The sequence below is a fragment of the Rhodamnia argentea genome, chromosome 1 (assembly GCF_020921035.1).
Source record: "Rhodamnia argentea isolate NSW1041297 chromosome 1, ASM2092103v1, whole genome shotgun sequence".
Classification (NCBI taxonomy): domain Eukaryota; kingdom Viridiplantae; phylum Streptophyta; class Magnoliopsida; order Myrtales; family Myrtaceae; genus Rhodamnia; species Rhodamnia argentea.
Window position 1 is genome coordinate 11,766,857 of NC_063150.1, and position 23,496 is coordinate 11,790,352.

The 23,496-nt window shown below is 38.9% G+C and overlaps 2 protein-coding genes across 2 annotated transcripts; both read left to right on the forward strand.

Moving 5' to 3' along the window:
- The first annotated feature begins 7,009 nt into the window (after nt 1-7,009).
- LOC115747040 (GTP-binding protein At3g49725, chloroplastic) lies at nt 7,010-14,488 on the forward strand. The gene is made up of 13 exons (XM_030683073.2): nt 7,010-7,513; nt 7,711-7,775; nt 7,875-7,937; nt 8,039-8,128; nt 8,244-8,356; nt 10,291-10,359; nt 11,629-11,773; nt 11,863-11,918; nt 12,039-12,089; nt 12,191-12,245; nt 12,319-12,375; nt 13,276-13,395; nt 13,765-14,488. The coding sequence occupies exons 1-13, from the start codon at nt 7,108-7,110 to the stop codon at nt 14,272-14,274; spliced, it is 1,800 nt and encodes a 599-aa protein (XP_030538933.2). The 5' UTR covers nt 7,010-7,107; the 3' UTR covers nt 14,275-14,488.
- Nucleotides 14,489-15,716: 1,228 nt separating this feature from the next.
- LOC115747082 (DEAD-box ATP-dependent RNA helicase 16) lies at nt 15,717-22,696 on the forward strand. The gene is made up of 15 exons (XM_030683126.2): nt 15,717-16,014; nt 16,172-16,330; nt 16,419-16,499; nt 16,606-16,734; nt 16,855-16,955; nt 17,143-17,257; nt 17,504-17,635; nt 19,034-19,099; nt 19,262-19,441; nt 19,909-20,004; nt 20,924-21,061; nt 21,479-21,561; nt 21,701-21,738; nt 21,834-22,048; nt 22,332-22,696. The coding sequence occupies exons 1-15, from the start codon at nt 15,823-15,825 to the stop codon at nt 22,422-22,424; spliced, it is 1,818 nt and encodes a 605-aa protein (XP_030538986.1). The 5' UTR covers nt 15,717-15,822; the 3' UTR covers nt 22,425-22,696.
- Nucleotides 22,697-23,496: the final 800 nt, after the last annotated feature.

Below are 23,496 nucleotides of genomic sequence, written 5' to 3' on the forward strand. Positions count from 1 at the left end.
AACAAAAATAGTGCATTAGCTGGGGCATTGTTATTGCTGCCATGATATCACAATATTACTAGCCCTCTTCACTGGATCAGAAATGACTCAGACATAGATTCAGCAATCAAGCTTTTGATATCACTAACTTATCACCAACATATAAGGCTAAACCCTGCTAGTAAGCAAAAAAAAGTGAAGTAGGAGCATCGGACCTTGTCGACAAGTTCATGCTAAAGATGTCAATTGCACAAGGGAGTTGCCGATTCAATGATCAAGTTACCGATATCATGTTTGCCGATTGGCTACCGTGACACCGATATACAAGTTTATTGCCAATCCCGAGACTCCCTATTCCACTACCAAGTTGGTGAACAAAATTCAAGTCCAAGTTTTACGAGTATTAAATAAGTTGTAGGTTTCAAGAGTCAAAAGTTCTAGTTTCCAAGTGTTTTGATGCATTTTCTAGTTACTAGGTCTTTATTGTGTTTTCAAGTTACTAGAAAACACTATAACCAAATAGTTGACCAAAAACCCTCCTGCATCATAACAAACAGGTTTCAAAAGCTCAAAACAATGACTCAATGTACAGAGCTATGTGATCCCTACATATCTCAACCTCCACAACAGGCTCAATGGTGATTGACGTAATTTGCTTCCCAATGTCTTGAGAGCTGAACAGATGGATGACCCGACCATGTATGGGAAGCTCGAACCGGTCCCAAGTGTTGGTTCCTCATGAAACGCCAACCGGAGAGACAAGTTCAATGTATACCACAGACTACAATCTGTTCAAAGTGCAAAACTTGGCCGCTGAGTTGGGGTTTTAACCTGTCTTCTAACACAAAAACTCTTGTTCTTCACGGCGTGAATTGTTGGGGTGTGGTTCATACTTCCCTACGACAGGAAAGCATGAGGGTTTGAGGGAGCCACCCAAGCAATTGTCTCAAGGGGGCAATGCTCACTAAACACTAGAGGGCTTTTACAATTTAAACCCAAAATTTTTCAGGGTTTAGGCTCATGAATAGCTATTGCTATATATACTTTTTGTCGCTTGTAATTGAGTGATGTAATAAAAGATGCGAAATGCTAATTATAATGGAATCCCTTTCTGGGCGTAGCCCTAGTTGAAGGGTAAATCACAATAAAATATCGTGTCTTGATTTCTTTTTCTCGCTTTACATTTTACTTCGATTTGTTTGTATGTTGAATCCTAACAAGAATCGGATCGAAGCGAACTAATAAGATGATCGATGTATCCTTGCTAGATATAGAAAAACTTGAAAAAAAAAACAAAAGGATGGGATACAATATATACCTTTGATGATGTATTATTCTACTCGAGTATGGGCTCCATCTAAACAAGATGGAATACATCATGAATGAGAAAACTTAGTTTAACGAGAGGCTAAATTGATCCATTCTCATACGTAAAATTTTGTTTCATTTTTGGGAGAGTTACTAAAAAAGTCATAAACTTTTTTTTTAAAAGTCAATTTAGTCCTATACCTTTTGTAATTATGCCAATTCAATCCATTGGGTCGGCCGATGTTGACATGAAAATTTTTTATTAATATTTTTCAAAAATTTTAATTTTTTTATATTTCTTTTCTATCCTTTTTTTTTCTTCTTTTTTTTTGGTTTAGGCCGGCAGCCTCCTATCGACCAAAGGCCATTGACCTCCGTTGGCCCCCGGGCGAGGGTTCTCACCTAGCCGCAACCAGGGTTCAAGGCCCTCATTGGGTTCAAGGCCCTCATTGGCCAATAGATGAGTGCTCACGACCCTCGTTGTGGCTAGTGCAGGCCAAATTTGGGCAATGGGTCATGGCCCCTAGGTCACCATCTTGGGACCAAAATAAAAAAAATAAAATAAAAGTAAAGACAAAAAAATTTATGAAAAAGTAATTAAAATTTTCAAAAATTTTAAAACATCATTAAAAATTTGCCATATCGGCGCCAACACAACCACATTAGCACCAACCAACCAAATGGATTAAATTGACATAATTGCAAAATGTTTAAAACTAAATTGGCCAAAATAAAAGTTTATGACCGAATTAACATAATTGCAAAATGTTTATGACTTTTTTGGTAATCCTCCCACTTTCTCATAGACCACAATATTAAATCTAAACACATAATTTAGTCACATTTATAACACAACACAACATAGTAAATCGCCATACCGTATAATGAGCTTACCAACATTAAGAGCATTGAAAATCATAATTTTGTGTTCCCGACATTGTATAAGCAAGTCTATATCAAAGGGATTGTCGAGTAATCAGCGCCAATACAAACTAACTATACAACTGGCCAAATTACTAAGCAGAAAGAAAGTACAAATTGGATTCATCAGCAACAGTGGAAAGAGTCCTTGAAACCCTAAAAATGAGACTCACCAGATATGACTAACCCATCCAAGATGGTGACCGTGTTATCTATTTAGGACGTTACAATATCAATATGATTTCCTAAATCGGGTGTCGTAAAGGCACTCTTTTATTAGAATTTGAAGAGGAAAATAAGCCATAAGCATAAAGAGACAAGAGAGACATCTCCCAGATTTTTAACATTCTTCGCCACCAAAGTAATTCAAATCCTAGTGGTACGGTGCTGAGATCTTTAAGCCTAAAAACAGTACAGAGACTCATTGAATATAATAAACACATGCAGAATTGTGGCCGTGTTATCTTTTTAGGACGTAGCAATAGCAATATTATCTCATCAAGGTAATCACACTCCAACCTTATCGAGTGTCATAAAGGAACTCTTTTAAAGAAATCCGAAATGGAAAATAACGCATAAACATAAAGAGACAAGAAAGACTTTTCTCGAGATTTTTAACATTCTTCGAGATCAAAGTAATTCAAATCCTATTTATATGATCTAGACATACTTCAAGCCTATCTTCGCCGGCTTCGTGGCGTAAGCCATTGTCACTAGCTAGGTTATCCAAATAAAGCCACGTTCTATCAGATTATGTGTTGGTGACATAAAGTAAAGGGTTTTGGAAAATTTTGAAAACCTCTTCACAATGTTAACAAAAATAGCGCATTAGCTCGGGAATTGTTAATGTTGCCATGATATCACAATGTTCCTTGTCGTCTTCACTAAATCAGAAACGACTCAAACAGAGATTCACCAACCAAGCTTTTGATATCACGAACCTCTAAAGCTAAAACCTTTACTAATATGCAAGAAAAGCAAGCTAAGGAAGCCAAAAACGAAAACCCAAAAATGGAAATTTGTTAGCACTTTGCACATTTTCTTTTGACATGCGATCTACCTTAAATAACTAGAAGCGGGAGGAAAATTTGAAACATTATAGAACTCCTCAGATTTCAACTTTAAGTTCCAAATATTGATAAGAAATTTGATATAAAAATTTTAGCAAAAACAAAATTCACTGAATTTAGAGATTAATGTGTCTTATCAATAACTAAGCTATTTCATATTTTAAGTATAGCATTTTTCTCATTAAGTGAGTTTTAGCTAAGAGATAAAAATTCACTTAGTTGGAGATTACAACTAAACTACTATAAAAAAAATCAAAAAGCAAATTATATCCCATTCTAAAGACAAATGAATATGGTATATATAGTTCTATATTTTGATTGTGAAAACAGAAGCGCGTAATAAAGGAGTTTTTTTTTTTTTCTGAAAAGACTATTGAAATCGCATAACTTATTTTAAGTGGATGCATAATAGAAGCTAAAATGAAAAAAATATCCATTTTTGTTTTACTTTTGCTATTCCATTTTGCAATACTCGTTTATCTCTTCTGGCACATGAAGAGTACAAAGATGTCCTCTATGTTAATGTTGTCGCCACCCTCCGGAGGGCGATCTTCCCTTTCGGGACCTCGGAGAAGATTTAGAAGTGATTGCTCGGGAGACGGTCCAAATGGTCCATCAAAAAGATGGCTCGAACACATCATCTTAACACCTACCCAAGGCAGCCATCAATCTAGAGCGCAGGCTCTCCCAAGCTAATACCTCGCATGGCTTTGGGTTTTTCATTCTTTACTTCATAAGAACCTAGATAAATTTAGGAGTCACCACTAGCCTATTTGGAGCTTGCTAGAAACCAATTGAAATGCGGGGTAGTCATCTCAATTCTTACGCAACTAGAGATTTTTAGATACGGAGACTTATTTATGCTAATTTCTGTTAATGCCCTATAGGTACCACTAACTTGGTGGGTTGTTATCTAAATGGCCTGTACAATCTTGATTACCAATTATGAATCATAAATGTATCAAAACCATTTCTAATTAGACATGCAAATGTTTTTGTGGGTTCAGTTTCATGAAGGTCTAAACTAGTCCAAACTTATTCTAGAGAAGAGATTAACACTCAATTTATTGAAAGGTGGTATCTAAGTATGGAAATTGAAAGCCCGCAACTCGCCGGGTAATACCTTTTTATTGAGGCTTGGGACATGAACCCCATAACCTTGCAATTAGAAACTAATTCCTACCTAACGTGAGCTTGATTCTACTCAAATGATGGTGGAACTAGTCTAAACTATCCTAGTTATTTTATTAAAAGTGAGGCTAAGCCTATTTAGTTTTTATTAAGAGCCCAAGCTAATTAGAACCTATGTTCACTATGTAACTAGTCTAAACTAAACTAGACTTTGAGGCCAAAGACCGGTGTCAACATTGGTCAATCACCACCATCAATATTCCTTTGGTTGCCTCCTCCATGGACCACCACTCATGGCTATCGTAAAAAATTTCAAATTGGTACACATGTGACAAATATACTAACACTTACATTTTTACCACCAAAACTATCAAATTCGTACACTTATGATAAATTTACCATCCTTTGGCTTCCATCAAATTTTACCATTAAGTTTACTAACGTGGATGATACATGGTGACATGGTGCAATGACGTGGTAAATTCACATGGAAATATGGTCAATATCACGAAAAACCCCAAACTGATACACATACGACAAATTTACCCTAAACTAACATTTTTTATCATAAAAAATCTCATATCGGTACAAGCATGACACATTTGCCCTATGACACATTTACACAAGAAATTTATCGAGGTGGTGCAAATCATACAATCTTTCAAGGCTTAAACTGCTATCCAATTAAGCATGCAAAAAGAGTCATAAACCAACAACGATAATGCAAATTTGCCGATAACATGACAAGAGCATGCAAGACCGACTTAGGGATAAATGGCAATAATGTAATGGGATCACCTTGAGGCCGCCCGAAGCACTTTGAAACGGCGAAATAAGACCTCATGGCTTGTTGTCGAGCCTTTGAAGCTTGCTGGATAGCGATTACTTAGTGCCGATTTGCCCATATTATTAAACTATACCCAAAGAACGCAGAAACGTCTCGACACGACAACAAGTACCTGGTGTCCACCTCCACCGAATACACGCATACTCTTAAAAATGTGTGTGTGCAGTGAATGTACTCGTGGGTCTGCATGAGATGAGCGAATGGGTATGTTCGGTGGAGGTGGACGTGATCATGATAGTGTGCATGTGTACTTGTATAAAGCTTGAGCCTGTGTGCGCAAATATTCCTTGCGAGAGTGTGACTGTATGTGCATGACCATGAGTATCTTGTGAGCCGTGGGAGCGTGTGCCGTGAGCTATATCGAGCATGTCGTGCGTGCGTTGGTTCCGTCGTTCGTTTGCGTGCCGGTCGCTCGCCCCGCGGACGTGCTAGATGCTTCTACCTAGCCTATGGACAGCGAAGTCTCGACGCCAATCTTGAGACAAATATGCATATCAATGTGTCTTGGGGACGGTTCCGAGGGCCCGCCATCGTGTCGAGACGTTTTCGGGTTTGCTCGGGATCGTTTAATGGGCAAATGGGCACTAGGTGCTCTCTATCCAACAAGCTTCAGGGGCTAAAACAAGAAGCCGGGAGGGCTAATTTGTCCACTTCAAGAGTTCCGGGCGGCCCCATAACATTGTTGCCATTGACCGTAAGTCGGTCTAGCATGTTCATTTCATATCGTCGGTAAATTTTGACTCCTTATGGCTTGTTTAATTTAATACTGGTGTTAGGCTTGAAAGATCCACCGTATGATTTGCACCACCTCGACGAATTTCTTGTGTAAATGTGTCACAGGATAAATGTGTCATGCTGGTACCAATTTAAGATTTTTCGTGATATTAACCATATGTATTTCCATGTGGACTTGTCACGCCACCATGCGTCATCCACATTAGCAAATTCGACGGTAAAATTTGACGGAAGCTAATTGATGGTAGATTGTCACAGATATATCGGTTTGAAATTTTTAGTGGTCAAAAAATTAATTTAAAATAAATTTTCCTATATATACTAATTTGAGGTTTTTCGTAATATTTTAACCCAAAAGAAAAAATGTACCTGTTGACAAGAAATGGTAATATTCAAAATCAGTCAATTTATATGTTAAGATAAACTTTGCATTGTGAAACACTGCTACACCCAATGTGGTAAAATTTTCTATGCATTATTAACAGATAAAACGTGGTACCAGGTTGTTAATCTTCTGACTTAACTCTAATTTTGATCTAGAATAATTTAATCGATTTTAATTATGATAAGAAAAGTGATATTATTGTAAAATGTATTTCAAATACTTCGTCCATATTTTAGTGATGAGCTTTCTCGTGCCATACCCCATATGGGCTCAAGCTCGAATCTTTCGTTCCCAAGCTTCGGTGTGAAGCAGTGCGTTAACTATTTAACTTAATAAAAGGCACGTATGTTTAATGTTTAATTTAAAAAAGCACGTAAAACTTCTCATTCAATTTTATCGGTGCGTTAACGATAACGATTTCGTTAGCCGATCCACCTTACATCGAGTGTCGATCCACCGAGCGTCGGTTCGCCGATCGTTGAGTGCCGATCAGCTAGTCTCCTAGCGCCGGCCCCGGATCGTCGGTCCACCATCCGTCGGTTCGCCGGTCCGTCAGCCGCCGATCGCCAGCAATTCTAAAAATTTTATATTTGTTAAGAGTGAACTTGCCGAAAGTTATGACGTTACTATCATCTTCTTGCTGAGCGTCAGTCGACCACCGGGAGCTAAAACCCTTGCTCTCTGTGCTCTTATCCGGCAGATCATCAAACGACCTTAAACCCCACGAGAAAATGCTCGAAACAGCTTCTTCTCTCTGTCGACGCCATCTCGTTTCTCTCTCGAGACCCCAACACTCTCGCCACCTTCTCCCTCCCTCGCTCTCGCCATTTCCATTCCTCGCTCGCCCCTTCTCTCGCTCCTGGACGCGCAACGACGACGACGGCGGCGGCGGCGGCGGCGGCGACGTCGAGTCGCTGATCAACAGGGACCCGAGGAGCCCGCCCCGTCTCTTCGTGGTCCAGCCGAGGCTCCGACCCGACGCCCTCCTGCGGGCGAAGCTGAACGAAGCTCTCTGCCTCGCGAACTCCCTCGAAGACCAGCGCGATGGGTTCTTCGCGACCGACTTCTTCGACAAGGCCTTGCCTCCTCACGCCGTCGTTCAGAATCCTCTCATCCGATCCCACAGGGCTCGCGCAGGTTTGGTTGATTCTTGAACATTTTAGCTGCAGTACCCAGCTAAGTCCTGATGCGAAATGCAATTCAGTGGGTGCAAGATTGGGGATCTTAGCGTTCGGCTAGTTTCTTGGGGAATGTTGTGGCTTAATGTGTGGAAATGCCTTCCAACTCTAACTTCGATTCTGAGTTACTTGTAATTCTGTTTCTCCTTCGAGCAGACATGTATTTTGGACCCGGGACTGTGGAAAATATTAAAATCCATTTGAACGAAGCAGAGACCAAGGCAAGAATTATTGTTTTATCCATGTGTCGGCCATTTTATATTATGGAAGTGATCACGGCGTGTTAGAGCCCTAACTTGGGGAAAGATGCTGTTTTGCAGGGAGAGGTTGATGCTGTTTTTGTCAACACAATCTTGTCTGGAATTCAGTTGAGGAATTTGGAGGTGATACATGTATTTTTGAGTTATCTATGTTGCGGTGCTAAGAATTTTAGTTTCGAATTGCATTCGGCTTTAGCTACTTGTTTGTTCTTTTCGTGTGTCAGAGGCACTGGGGTAAACCAGTACTAGACCGTGTGGGTCTAATCATAGAGATCTTTAATGCTCATGCGTTCACAAAGGAGGCCAAGCTACAGGTGCTAACTAAGATGACCCTTATTGAGCACGATAATCCTTTTGTGGTCTTTGATATTAAATTTATCTAGTAAGGGGTCTTGGCTTGATCACTTATTATGCCTTTTGTGGTTAAAGGCTCAACTGGCGGCCCTAATGTACAAGAAAACTAGGCTTGTTCGGGTTCGTGGGCTTGATGGAAGACTTGCATTTGGAGTAGGAGGTGAAGCTGAAGTTGTTAGTGCTCGAGGGTAAGGCAACTCTTCCTTTTCCTTTCCAATGGCTTGATGTTGTGACTTTTGCCTCTAATAAGTGTGTATGGAATATATTCCAGACAGAATCTCAGTTTCCTGTATGGGAGTAATTAGCACAGTGAAGTTTCTACTGATGTTTCTTGTCCATGTCAAAGTACCCAAAGTATCATCATCTTTCATTTTTTATTTGCATCAATTGCTCAGTATTAAAGACTATAGCAGAGTATTAGGTCTGTCGGTGGCACATATATAGTTCCTTTCCTGGTCTAATATGAGCCAATTTAAAGATATTTTCCTCTATGAATAAATAGGATGATCCAATGGTAAAGCTGAAAGCAATTTACTCAAGATAAATATTACATGCTTGTTTGACCTGTGACATTATCCGATTTCGTGTTTCCTGTTACTTTTCTTCCCTATTCTGCGCAAGGAACACTATAAGCTTCTTCTAAAAATGGCCTGCGCTGGCAATGCATTCTACAAGTACCTTTCTGTTGTCTTTTGAGTTGTCAGTCTAGATTAGCTTCCATTGTGTGCTACACCATTTGAAGGTGCTAGTCACAACTCCACAGAGTGAGGTTGAATTTGAATTGGGTACTTCTCCTGGGCGAAATGTTTGTGGCTTTGATGCAGGTCTCTATGAAAAAACAGTATTGGAACATGAAACCTTTGTAACTTTAACAAGTAAGAAAGTTTTTGGTGCTTGATTGCAGTAGATACATTCAAAAACTGTTTCTGTACACAGCAGATGTAAACGTATTATTATCATAAGTCCCAATTGATGGACATTTTCATCTGCCTCTCACTTACAAATAGCCTCTCTACACCAGGCAACACAAAATGCCTAAACTTCATATCTTTCTTCATACTAGCTGTGATTGCTTCAGACCATGGAATCCCCAAATGTCACTGACAGCAGCAAACAATTTCAACAAATGAACTTGGATTAAATTCCCTTTCAGGTACATTTTGACCAAACTATAGCTTTGGGATCACCCACTCGCTTTTGGCATCTTGCAAACACTCCTTGAAGAACAGCTTCAGATACTCAATTTCAGATCAATAAATTGCCTCTGTTCTCGCTCTCAACACTACACAACTCACAGAAACCGGGAGACATAGAGCTCCACCATTAATTCACTTTAAAGTTGGTGAACCATCTGGGATAGCAGTCCATGGGATAAAGAGTGTTTAGAAATAAATCATGAAACTTTGTGATATGAACGAAATAGTTAGTTGGTTTGTCATGCACCATGGTTTTGGGGTAAGGAAATGCCTGAGGTTTCGTATATTAGTACCTAGTATAGTGAACCCATGAATGCTAGAATCCTGAATAATGTTATTTTTAACACGTTGGGCAGCGTGCCAAGGACGACATAACAACATAGTGCGTGTGTTGCAGGTTTGTGAGATCTTAAGTCTCACTCTTAGAGAGAAAATTAATGTTATATGTAATATTTATTCAGGGCCTCTCCTCATTAAAACCTTCTAAATATCACATCTGATGTATGCTTCAAGCTGACTCATGACAGAATTCCCTTTAGTTTGGTTATTACTGTAGACGTGTTTTGATGGCAGAAGTTGTATAAGGGTTAGAGCATATTTGGTACAGTTTCCCCAAAGTAGCTTAAATTATGAAAAGTAGTGTAGTAGATTTAAAACATGTTTGGTAAGTTCTTCACTAGTAGCAGCTTTTAGGAAACTGCCTCACCTACTTTGAGATATGGTAGCTTAAAGTTTACTTTACCAGACACGTAAGTTATAGCACTTCATAGCACAACCAAGCGCAGTACATTTCCAGCACAATCATAATCATATTAGAGGACGCATAGTCTGCAAAGGTCATTTGTTCTTATTTAGATTAGAAGGCATGTTTTCCTATCAGTATTTCTGTTTATGTTAACATTTTGTTACTCTTGAGTTTGTTTCAGGAGAGGAAGTGGGGGACGTGGTTTTCTTAGTGGTGCTGGAGAAAGTGAGCTGCATCTCCAAAGGAGAAGGTAGTTATTGGGTGGAACCTATACTTTATTTCTCAACTGGAATTGCTTGTAATAGTCTTTCTTTCTGCTTGGAAATGCATCTTCCTACTTGCCAAAGACAAGGCTACTGGACTATTAAATCCGAATAGAGTTTTAAGTTTGCTGGTGTACATCTAATGATAATCAAACACTATTATGTGTGCTTTGTTGGTTGTAGTTGGAGAAAAAGCTTATTTCTGCACAAAGTAATTGATTGAGTCAAAAGTAATGAGCAACAACTTTGGTTGGATGTCGAAGGATTGATTTTTTTAATCCTGTTTTGTCTTCAGTGCACTGTGACCATGTAGATAAGTACAATATCAGGTTCAGCCTTGACAGTGCAGGGCTACCAAAATAATATATCAATTTGTATACTCCACATTGTGCTTCATTCTAAAGTACTTGCTGTTTTCATGTACTCCAAGAACCTTTTTTATTGGGGTTTTCAGAAGTTTTTCGGTTTCAATTGTTTGACATTCATTGACTGCAATAAAGAGTTGGTTTTGCTGACTATAGTAAAGATTGTTGCCTTACGTTTGTTCGACCATCTTCTGTTTTATTCTTCCCTCAATCACTATTTGAGTAACCTTGCCAGTTACTTCCTGTCTCTCTTCTCTCCTCCTCCATTGATAAAGCTAATGAAAGCTAGCAAAGAACCAAGTCAGATCTCTCTCTCTCACTCTCCCCCCACCCACCCACTCACCCCCGCCCCCCCAAAGTTCAACTGCACATATTATAACACAATAATCTTATGCAATGTATTTATCAGATTACAAGTACAGGATGCATGCTCTGGAGCACTACTGTGTTTGGTTTGCAGTAAGCCGTATTTATTTCTTTGACATGAAAAAAGAATCCTCTTAATTTTTGCATGGCGATACCTGCACTTTCGGAATTGGGCCTCTTCTAACCATGTATTAAACCCCGTGAATTTCACCATTGCTGTTTATCAGCAGACTAAGGCCATCCGAATTCTATCTCAAGCTGTTCAAAGGTGTTATGCAGAGTGGTTCCCATTCTGGGGCTTTTTCACTCTCTTGAAAATTGAAATTGTGTTTGGCATCTCCATGAATTTGTCGATTTTTTTTTTTTTTTTTTTTTTTGGGTCTAAAAATGAATTTGTTGATTACATGTACATATTTTGGTCTTTTGGTGATTTGTGGGATTATCAGTTTTTATACTGCTCTTTTAATCAGCTTTCAGTATTGCTGTGTTCCATTTTCATGATTAAAAGAAATATTAGCTTCTCAGAATTTCAGAACGTTGGCGTGTTTTGGAATCCCAAATTGAAGAGGTCCGGCGAACAAGAGCTTCGCAAAGGGCTGGTCGGAAGAGGCATAAAGACTCACATGAGTGTGGTTTAGCAACTGTCGCTATTGTTGGCTACACAAATGCTGTAGGTGGTCAAGAAGTGTCTTTGCGAACAATTCACACGAGATAATCAGATAATCAATGAAATTTTGGGTTTCTCTTATTGTCTTGCAGGGAAAATCAACTTTAGTTGGAGCACTTTCTGATACTGATCTTTATAGCGATGATAGGTACATGATATGCTTCAGCTGTTTGTCAAATTTGATTAATATATCATTCTTTGAGGCTTTCATTTTCCTTCATGTTGGTATATCTCATGGTTTGTCGGCTGGTATAAAAAACTCCTGTAGGTTGTTTGCAACTTTGGATCCTCGACTAAGAAGTGTTATTCTTCCTTCTGGGTAATGCACTGGCTTCCCCATTTTCATTATCAAAGTTTATTTAGATTGGAAGTTCTTCTCATCCAATGAGTTCTTTAGCTGATTAAGCGTATTATGTTCAGGAGGAAAGTGCTCCTTAGTGATACGGTGGGGTTTATATCAGATCTGCCTGTGCAGGTAACTTGGAAATCTATTGGACTTCTTTTTTGGGTAATTTGTCTCTGTTAAAGAGCTATAAGCATTATTGCAGTTGGTGAAAGCTTTTCATGCAACTCTTGAAGAAGTGATTGAAGCTGACCTTCTCGTGGTACAGAAATTCTCACTCTTCTCCATTAGAATTTATTTCCAATCCTTAAAAAGGGGCCACTGGATTTTCCTAGCATTTTCATTCCTTTGGTCATCCTTCTTGCAGTTTTGTTATGAGGAGTTTAATTTATTAAAATTTTTATATAGCTAGGATATCTAAACGTCCCATGTCCTATCCAACCATATAGTAGACAGCACCAGGATCTGTTATAATTTTTACTAAATATTTGCATAACCTGTACAGAGTTATTTCGAAACATATTTGCGGAAACACATGGAAGCTTATGTGTGGTCTGTGTTTGTCTTTGTAAATAGCAATATACTCTGTATGCATAGATGGTCGATAATTCTCATTTTGATTATTGTTTGAGTATAGATTCATATGTTTTTAGGGCCTGATTCATTGGAAAAGTATTAGAATATTGTGGTACTTTGCATTGAGATTGAGAGCAAATTAGTCCTTGGTCCTCTTTGGGATCCAAATGCATGTGTCTTGTAAATGTGCCATTTATCTAGATATTGCTGAAGAAGCTGATATCAAACAGAGCAGAAATTTTGTAGGACAAGCTGTGTAACTGATTCAGCTAAACGTGATAAGGCTCTGTCATGGCTGTCATTGGACACAAGCTCTGCCATTTGAGTTCTTATGACTCTTTTCCTTTGGCTAGTTCACATGTGGTAGATGAGTTTCAAAACCCTTTCACCCGGTTGATTTTTGACAAGTCTCTTTCTGGACCAATCAGTAGAAAAGTTCTTGTGTTAAGCATGCAGATTGTGATGATTTTAAGAGGGAAATTTTATACCTATCCATTTGAACTACTTGTACTTTGTTATGCGGCAGAGATCAAAAGGTAATAGCTAAACTTGGGTTTTTTTACTGACATGTTCTATTGATCTGCAGCATGTACTAGATTCCAGTGCCCCAAATTTGGATGAGCATCGTTCTTCAGTGTTGCTAGTTCTTGAACAAATAGGTGTATCTGGGGAAAAACTTGAGAATATGATTGAAGTTTGGAATAAGGTTGGTACTTGATCATCTCTTCCCTCTTTCTAACCCTCAAACGTGAGATAAGTATACTAGAAGTCTTACAACTTATGTGTGGAGTGCAGTTAAGTCATAGTACTTTCCATTGAAGCGATCAATTTCTTTTGCTAACTCCTGCAGTTAAATCTGACAGAAATCCTCTGGTGGTACAATATGGTGTTGCATCACTCCGTGTTTAGGAATGTGGTGGATTTATTCACAGCATTTAATTGAAAATTTGTTGACAGTTTCAGGATTTAATTTCTTTATTGAAAGTTTAAGGATTCCAAGTGTAGTTATCTCACTCAAATACTTATCGTAGACTTTAGGGGGAGATATTCTAATGAGCGGATGTGTTTTTGTTAGATTGATCTTCAAGAAGATGATGGTAGTCATTTTCATGCTGATGTTGCTGATGAAGCCACATGTACAGAGCTAATCGATGAGGACGTCATCTCTGATGGTGGGGATGATTGTGGTGAAGGTGGTGAATCTATCGCTGACCTTTCTGAAGGCGAGCTTGAAGAGACAATTGAGAGTGAACAAGACGAGTATTCTGATACTTGGCTATCGCAGGAAGATGATACAAAATGGGGTTCATCGATCTGCGGGGACACTTCAAATAATGAATCAAATGCTTCCTTGGGAGAATGGAGGACAGGGAAAGTTTCTGATTCTGGTCAGATCGGTCCACATGTCAAAACATCTGCTATGACGGGAGTTGGCTTGCAGGAGTTGCTAGAGCTCATTGATGAGAAGCTGGAAGTACAGAGTGACAGATTGAAGAAGGAGAATGTGGTCGAGAGGAGTATCTTTTACTCGAAGTGGAGGCCGCCTCGTATGGAGGAGGATGCTCGTGTGGCCATTGAACAGTAGCGTCTCAATCGGCGAAGTTGCTTGTATCGAGTACCGTTTGGGGTGGTGAAGAGGCACAGAGTCGGTGTTCCACGATTCTTCTCAAGCAATCCTCTTGGCCACCGAAGTTCGAGGGAGCTGTACCGATTGAAGATGTGGTTTCCAAAGAACGTGAAATTCTTCATGCTGATCTGTCTCATGAATCCCAACAGATCATGCTTTTGCCTTGTGCCTTCGAACTTTCTTCGCTGGGCATTGTCTAAATGTGTAGGTAAAAGCATCTGGGCATCTTCCCCATCTAGGAATAATGGTCTTCTCGTCTTTCCTTTTGAGGAGAATCACATATGAACTTCACTAATTTTGATCTTAAGTCAATGTACGAACCATTTAATGTTTAAATTAGAATTGTTCACCTTAAATTTTATAGTCGAGTACTGCTTTGTTTTTTCCTTAGTTTGTGTTTATTCATGATAATAGATTTCTCGGCGACAATTGTCAGAAAATTGAACAAACAACATGCCACGTGTCTCAGTTGTTGCTTGCAAAGCTTATTATTGGAGGCACAATTGTCCTAATCTTTATCTTAATATACTGAAATGTTTACGAAGTGGAGCCAAATATCTAGTCTGACTTTTAAGTGATTTATCAGTACTCCATTTAAGATTCATTTAAAAAAAATTAAGAATCTTATCTCTCTATCGTTAAATTTTGTTAGTATGTCTTTGTTTTCGCAATATGTATGTAGTCTTCGTTTGCCAAGTATTAACTATTAATTTCACTAATTGTTATTTCATTTAGTGTTTTTAAGGAAAATTTTGGATATCTACATGCAATTTGTAAGTTCACATTTCGATAATTTGGACATTTAAAATCATTTGATGAATATTTCATTCAACTTAGAATTTTCACTTTAAAGGGCTTCGTTTTATTTTTCTGAAAAACGATCGCTTGCATCGCTTGACATAATTAGTCAATGGAAATATTTTTATTACTATCGAGCGACAATTTATATCTAAATATTTTCAATAGTAATCGAAATATTTTTTGTTCATTTATTTTTATAAGCAATACAAATGATCGTTTTTAGAAAAATATTTTCAAAATCATTAATTTTTTTTTTTTTGCAAAATAAACAAAGTCAAATTTTCATATTGGAGTACGCTTTTGTCTTTTTCTTAATTTCTCTTTGTCCACGAAAGTAGATTTCTCAACAAAATTATAAAAAAAAAAAGCGAAGAAACAACATGCCGGGTTGCTCAATTATTGCATACGAAGCTTAGTATAGGTGAATTTCTCTAATCTTCCAAATTATTACATTCCTTTAGACTAATGTGCTAAATCGAATTTTATGGCAAATATATGCCCAAATCTGAAGGCACGGCAATTAGAAACTAATCGGGTCGGGGTTCGGGTTTTTGTCCTTTTTTCCTAACCCGACTCCGGCGGACCCGTTCTCGCGGTTCTAACGTTCTGATCTTCTTCATCCTCCTGAACCCTCCCCAAAACCCTAGATTGGTCAGACTGCAGACCTCTTGCCTTCCCGCTTCTCCCTCGCTATTGAACTGGATCATGGGTAAACCCGACGAGAAGGAAGCGCAGCGAATCGAGCTCCCAGCACAACGCGGCGAAGAAGGAGGAGATGCAGAGGAAGAGCGCAGCTTCGAAGAGATTGGACTCGACCCTCGCCTGGTCCGCGCCTTGTCCAAGAAAGGCGTTGAAAAGCCCACTCCGATTCAACAAGTTGCCATCCCGTTGATCCTTGTGAGCTCTTCTAGTTCTAACTCTGCTGTTAAAAGCGAAACTAAGGATTACTGGGACAATGTCTTCTTGCTTGATGTTTTCGTTGCTTGAATGTTGATTTGATGTGCGTCTTCTTTCTTTCTTTCTTCTTCTTCTTCTTCTTCTTCTTTCGTTATAGGAGGGTAAAGATGTTGTTGCAAGGGCAAAGACCGGCTCTGGGAAGACTTTCGCTTACCTTCTTCCTCTGCTTCAGAAGCTGTTCAGTAATTCTGGGTCGAGGAGTAAAGTTGCTCCGAGTGCATTTATTCTCGTTCCGACGAGGGAACTATCTCAGCAGGCCAGTCTTGATTTTGGGGTTGAGGGTGTGTGCAAGCATGATATATAGTATTCCGAGACATGCTGATTCGAGTTGTGGATGTCTGCAGGTCCGTACTGAGGTCTTGTCCCTGATCCAGTTATGTCGAGTTCAGCTGAAAGCTGTAGAATTAACTGGTGGAGCTGATATGGTGGGTTTTGTATCCTTCATTTGGGTTTGATATGGAGATTGCGGAGCAGTGGATGGCAGTAAACCGTGATTCGCGAACAATTGTTTAATCTGTTTTTTGCTTGCAGCGAGCTGTGCTAGCTGGATCACCTGATATTCTGGTCTCCACGCCTGGTTGCATACGCAAATGTCTGTCATCTGGTGTTCTTCAACCAGCATCACTGAGCGATTCACTTGAAATTCTTGTTCTTGATGAGGTGAGAATGTGGTCATAGAGTTAAGCTGTGTGGGCTTCAGTTCTTATAATTTTCTTATTTACAGAATATGGTGGATAATGTTTCCTTACCTGTTATCTTTACGCTGCGGTTGATTTTCAGGCAGACCTGTTACTTTCATATGGCTATGAGGAGGATCTAAGAGCTCTTAAAGCACATATTCCTAGACGTTGTCAGTGCCTCCTTATGTCTGCTACTACAAGGTTTGTGTTTAGTACATATGATGACGAAGTATATATGAAGACCGAGTGCATATAAATTTTATAATGGAGATACATGATAGTGTAAACCATTCCTCACGTAGTACGTATTAGACATATTACTACTTGTTTGTTATTGTTTGGATCTTTCTATTTCCAAATCTTATTGTGGTAAGTTTGTACCCTGCAGTGCTGATGTTGAGAAACTCAAGAAGCAGATATTGCACAATCCATTCATACTGACTTTGCCAGAAATTGGAGATGTTAAGGATGAGATCATTCCTAAGAATGTTCAGCAATTTTGGGTAATTGTTCTCCTTGTCCATGGTCCTCAAAGAAACTATCCAGCTGATGAGCTATTGCTGGTTTCCATTCTCTTGTGCAATATGAACGTATAATTCTCCTTATTGTTGGTTGAATTTTTTTCTTTTCATATAGAAAAATGAAGCCACTGAACAATTTATTTTGGGACCTGATCAAATGCTTTGTACTTGATTCTGCTTGACTTTTGATTGTTGACTGATGTACTCTAACCTTCATTTTGCTTTTAGATTTCATGTGCCGAGCATGATAAACTGCTTCATGTCCTTGCTCTTTTAAAGCTGGAGTTAGTGCAGAAGAAGGTTTTGATATTTATGAATACTATTGACATGGGATTCAGATTGAAACTCTTTCTGGAGAAGGTATCTACTCATCTGATGTTAACTATTATATTTTCGCCATAGTTACTTATTTGAAGGACGACCCTTTGGCATGGACAGCCACGACTATAATGCTTGATACTTTCTTATGGACTTTAAATGTTTAGCCTTCTTTTCTTATAGGACTAAAAAGAGGGCATAGGGTTATTTTATGATAAAAAACAGTTTGTTTTAAATTAGCAAGAACGAGATAATGCATAAACATTTGGTACATTTTGGTATGCCAATTTAATTTGTTGTGAAACTGAAAAAATGAGGGATTTGCGGAGTGACAATTATGTTGAATTCAAATTCGGAAGGTGAGAGATTTACTGATTATTGGAGTTATTTGTTGATAATAAATTACATTTTGTCCATCTTTTCTTATTTACGGTCATAGTTTATTTAAAATGTTGATGTGAACTTACTCATCCATGATTTTTTTGTAGAAGTTTGATGTAATTTTTTTTTTTTCGGGGGGAGGGGGAGAGGGGGTGTGGTGGTTCAAGTTTGAGGTAGTTTGCTTATTGATAGCAGAGACAGATTGAAAATTTTTGCTAATGGGCCTGAGAATACCTCTTTTCCTTTTCTTCATCTGCATATAGCTCAAGCCATTAGCAGCTCAAATCAAAGAACACCTCTCCATTTTTACTGTGCATGTCTAATGGTTGATGGTCGACATCAATGTTCACTAGATTGCTATCTTGTACAGATTATTCTAAGTTAAGTTCCACTCTTGGTGAAATAGGTTGAGCTCATATTTGTCTTTAAAACTAAAGTTTGGCTTTTAAGGGTCTGTTTGATGACATGGAGGATAGGATAGTTGAAAGAAATTTCAAATTTCCCTCCTCTCCTCCTTGGAATATTTGAAATTTGATCCCAGTTTTTACACCCACCCCTCATTTTCCTCTCCTTCCCCTCCTTCCCAAACAGAGCATATGTGCCAATGCCAGCCAGGCAGATTTTCTGCCAATTCTTCCAGATGTGTGCATATATATTGATGGCATTTTGCATCTGTTGCTAACTAAAAAATGGTCAAGTCCAATCAGCAAACCGAGTTAACATATTTCTGAGACATTCAGTGTGTGCACTCATTCATCGTGACATTTTTTTTTTCTAGTATATTAATGTACTGCATTTTGACAAAGTCGTGCTGTTGGTTCTGTTTTGGTGCTTAAACTCCCAACAGTGAGATTCTTGGTTGCTGTTGATACCAATATGATTGGCCATGCTTTCTTTTTTGGTGAATGTATCAACCATATATAAAGAAAGGCTTTTTTCGCTCACTCATTTTCATCTTTTCTTTGTAAGCATGTATCATAAGTCAAGTGTGCTTCAATAGCAACCTCAATAGTGGAGATTGTTTGTTCCTGATTGCATTATGATGTTGGATATTGACAGTTCGGGATCCGTTCTGCAGTTTTAAATGCGGAGCTGCCACAAAATTCCCGTCTTCATATGCTCGAGGTATGTAAGCAAACTAAATTTGAGTTACTTACAAAATTGAGGAAGATTTAACATCATATAATCAACTGTGAGAAATGTACCTGTTGGTGGTATGTTGTCTGCCTTGATGTTTACATGACCTTTGCATTTCTACCCATACATTTTGTGTTGTTGCTTTTTCAGGAATTCAATGCTGGGCTTTTTGATTACCTGATTGCAACTGATGATAGTGAAATAAAAGAAAAAGCAAAAGCCAATGATGAGAACCAAGGGCAGCGAAAGAAATCTCGAAAGCATGCTAAGGCAAAATTGGACTCTGAATTTGGAGTAGTCAGGGGCATTGACTTCAAAAACGTTCATACGGTACATAGTTTTCCAGCCTTTGGTCATTATGAGTGTACTTGATGTTTTTGAGATTGAATTTTCTTGTAGACGGGCCAGTAAACGGTTAAACAAAGTATATCCGGATCTTCAAGATGTTTGCTGAGATTGCTTTCTAGAAATTGCTCTGAAGAACCAAAATCAGACCAATTTTGAGCTATCTCTTTGGCACTGAAGATGTAAAGAAATTTAGCAGAATAATATCGACAAGTCCCTTTGTCTGAAATAAGAAAGTAACTGAATCTTCTGATTAAACAGTTAGGTTTCAAACATTTGGAGTTCATGTAAGGAATACCCATATCAGTTCCTGCAATAATAGATTTAATTGTCTTGCAGCTTCAGCAAATCGGAAGGTCTATCTAGATCAAATAAGTTTAAGCTATATGGAGTACTAAGAGCCATTCAGTCCACTGTTAAGTGTCATTTCACTGAACATCAGATTCTTGCAGGTTATTAATTTTGAAATGCCTCTAAGTGTGGCGGGATATATACATCGTATTGGACGAACTGGAAGAGCATACAACACAGGGTCGGCTGTGTCCCTGGTGAGTATACCTGCCTTGCCCTATTCTCCTATGGAGAAGAGCTGAGAAGATGAATGACGGACTTTCTGTGCATTCGGAGGCAATGTTGGGAAACTATTCTGCTGGTCAGAGCTATAAAATCCGGAATCAGCCACTTGAGTAACTTGAACTGGATCTGAATACGGACTTGCCTTGGTTTGCCACTTCTCGACATAAAGCTGCTTGTTAATCCAAGCCTGTGTCTGATGGTTTGGGCTGCTAGGTGTCGATGGATAGATAGGGCTGGTAGGAACTCAAACAGAACTGAAAATGAAACAATCGAAAGGGATTCAAACTGTGGGTTGAATTCAAAATCCTAACTTGAATATGAAACGACCTAGATATGAGAGGACAACCAGAGACGTAATGGATCACAAAACAACTAAATCTTTTATTTGGTTTTCGTTTTACTTTTGAAAAGCTTTTCTATTACTGTGGAGATCCAATTCTGATGTCGTGTTTTTCGGTTAGCTCTTCCAAACTATTCTCAGTTCTGATGGTTTGGGCTGCTAGGTGTTGATGGCCAGATAGGGCTGGTGGCCTGGTACAAAGAAGTGGGAATAGTTGAGCTGTTTTTTCAACTGCTAGGAACTCCATCAGAACTGAAAATGCAACAATTGATAGAAACTTGAATATGAAACAACCTGGATATGAGAGAACAAACTAGAGACGTAATGGATCACGAAACAACCAAATCTTTTATTTGGTTTTCGTTTTACTTTCGAATAGTTTTTCTATTACTGTGGAGATCCAATTCTGATGTCGGGTTTTTCGGTTAGCTCTTCAAAACTATTTTTTTGTAGTTTGTTCCTTCGAAGCATTTTTGAGCTCTGCTTTTATCCATCTCTTCCTTTGTGTGTAATGACCGTATCTGCTGTGGAATTAACGGTTTATTTGACAGGTTTCCCCTAATGAGATGGATGTTTTAGAAGAGATAAAATCCTTCTTAGGGGAGGATGAGAACAAAGAGTCAAATCTTCTTGTGCCATTTCCTTTGCTCACAAAGAATGCTGTTGAATCCTTACGCTATAGAGCTGAGGTAATTTGACTTGATCTTTATATATGTATGTGCTAGATTAGAATTATCTTTCTTGTCTGTGCTGTGTCTGAAACACAATACTGATTATTTTTTCGTCCCAAATTTAACAAATCAGTGATTGCTCATCTTTTTGTGGACATTGTGGCAAAGATCATTCGAATGGTTTAACATTGAGAATGGGAAAGGAGAATATTTAACCGTCTATTGCTGTTGTTCAATTTTCTACTTCTGACCCATGAAGATCCAATCATGCCTAGGAGTTGTTTATCAAGCAGATTATACTTTCTATGTTCATGGTTGGTTATGTCCTGTTGTTCCTATGTTGATTGCCTCGAGTATCGATAGTGTCATTTACCAACACATACAACTAGGTTTAAGGTCAAACATTTGAAGCATTCTGTTGTTAACGTGGAGCAGGACATTGCAAAGAGTGTGACAAAAATTGCTGTCAGAGAATCACGGGCTCAGGACTTGAGGAATGAAATTCTGAACTCTGAAAAGTGAGTTACCGGCCATAGGCATTCCATTTTAGTGAATTTTTTCTGGTCAGATGGGGTCTCTCTCGCTCGCTCTCTCATTACCATGTTCAAATAGTTTAAGATTTCCCCATGGGTTTCTCATTGTGCTATTGCCCGACAGATTGAAGGCTCATTTTGAAGCTAATCCTAAGGACTTAGGTAAATGAAACAGTTGAAATTCAAAATCGGTTTCTGTATTTGAGTTTTGTTTATAATGTACTTTGTGATATAGAGCTGCGGTTGTACTTGAGCAGATTTGTTGAAGCACGATAAAGTTCTGAGCAAGAAGCCCCCTGCTCCTCATCTGCGTGATGTGCCCGATTACTTATTGGATCCCACGACTCAGGAAGCAAGCAAGATGGTCAAGCTTGCTAGGGCCGCCATGGGAAAGTCCAACTCTGCTAATAGGCAGGCAACTAAGAAAAAATCTAGAAAAAGCAGAGATCCTCTCAAGACATTCACAGTCGAGGTACTTGTCCCTTCTTCTGCCCTAGATAAACTATAAGAATGAATCAATAGATAAGTTTGTGGTTTCACATGGGAATAAGCGGTTTACCTGTTGGTTCACCTGTACCAAGCCCTCGTCTGAATCCCACCTTTCTCTGTGATAATCCTGCAAATTTCAGGAAGTTTAATTAGTCATGCGGCTTCTTACATGCCTAGTAATGAGCTGGGATTAAGCTCGATGGTGGTCAGAGAACGTTCATGGGATAGTTATTGATAATTTTTTTTTTGTTTTGATTTGGTCTCAGGCACCAAAGAGGGCTAAAGGAGGTGGGAATAAGGTAAATCAAAGAGATGGTGATAATAATCGCAAGAGTAAGAAGAGAAAATCTGTCGGTTAGCTAATTTATGCAGCTATCCATTCCATGTTTTCTTTCTGGGTTCTGTAAGCCCACAATTTTGTATAAGGTCTGTCGGTGTCGATATTTATTTTCTCATCGATAGGTTTCCCGTTTTCATTTTTCGAATATTTCGACCTGCCAAAGTTGCTTCATCATATTTCAAGTGCAGAAAGTACTCTGTGCATGAATTATAGTGTAATCCACGGATGCGACTTGTACTCGAAGTGCTAGCTATTCTTTACTATATGAATTCAAGGAAAAGGCTATTCTTTGGAAGTTTACCTGTGCGCAGAGGGACTTGGGAGTTTAAAATGAAAATGTAAATCGTCGTACGTTTTTTTTTTTGGGTTCAAAATCGTCCCTATACTCTTTAAAAATGTCCATTGGCGGTTCTTCTAAATTAAATTCAATCGGAGTGCGGAGTATGTTAAACATAATACGACTTATATGATGCCATGTAGGCATCACTTGCTTCAATTAAAAGATAAAAGATATGAACGTGGAGAAACTTCGTAGGTGGCCCAAGACCGTCTAGCGGTGGTTGCAAGTAGACATGGTCACAGGCCGGTTTGGGCCCGGAACCGGCCCCTGGAGTAATAGGAATCGGTGGTTCCGAACCACCAAAAAAAAAAAAAAAGGAAAGGGTAAAAGAGCCACGGCTCTTTTCCCTCCCCAATGGCCCAAAAATGGGCCGGATCGGAATCGGGACCACCCTTTCAAGGGCCGGTTCCGGTTCAAGCATGGCCACGAACTGGAATTGTCGGTTTATGAACCGAAACCGGCGGTTCACAGCTCGTGGTTATGTCTAGTTGCAAAAGTTACCTCACAAAGGAAGGGAGCTTTCTTATAGGGGCCTTTACGGTCTATTCAGTATCATGATCGATGCGATTCTTATTTTAATGTGCCAATATAGGCACGCCTTGCACCTTTAATTTCCATTCGGATCTTTTTCTTCTCATGATGAGAGGGAATATATCAAAGTATTTTACATCCTAGGGATCCCGAGGTTTGGACGAGCCTAAGATGAAGCCTTTTTAACGTCTTGCTTAGGACCATGAGCCACACTCGTGTC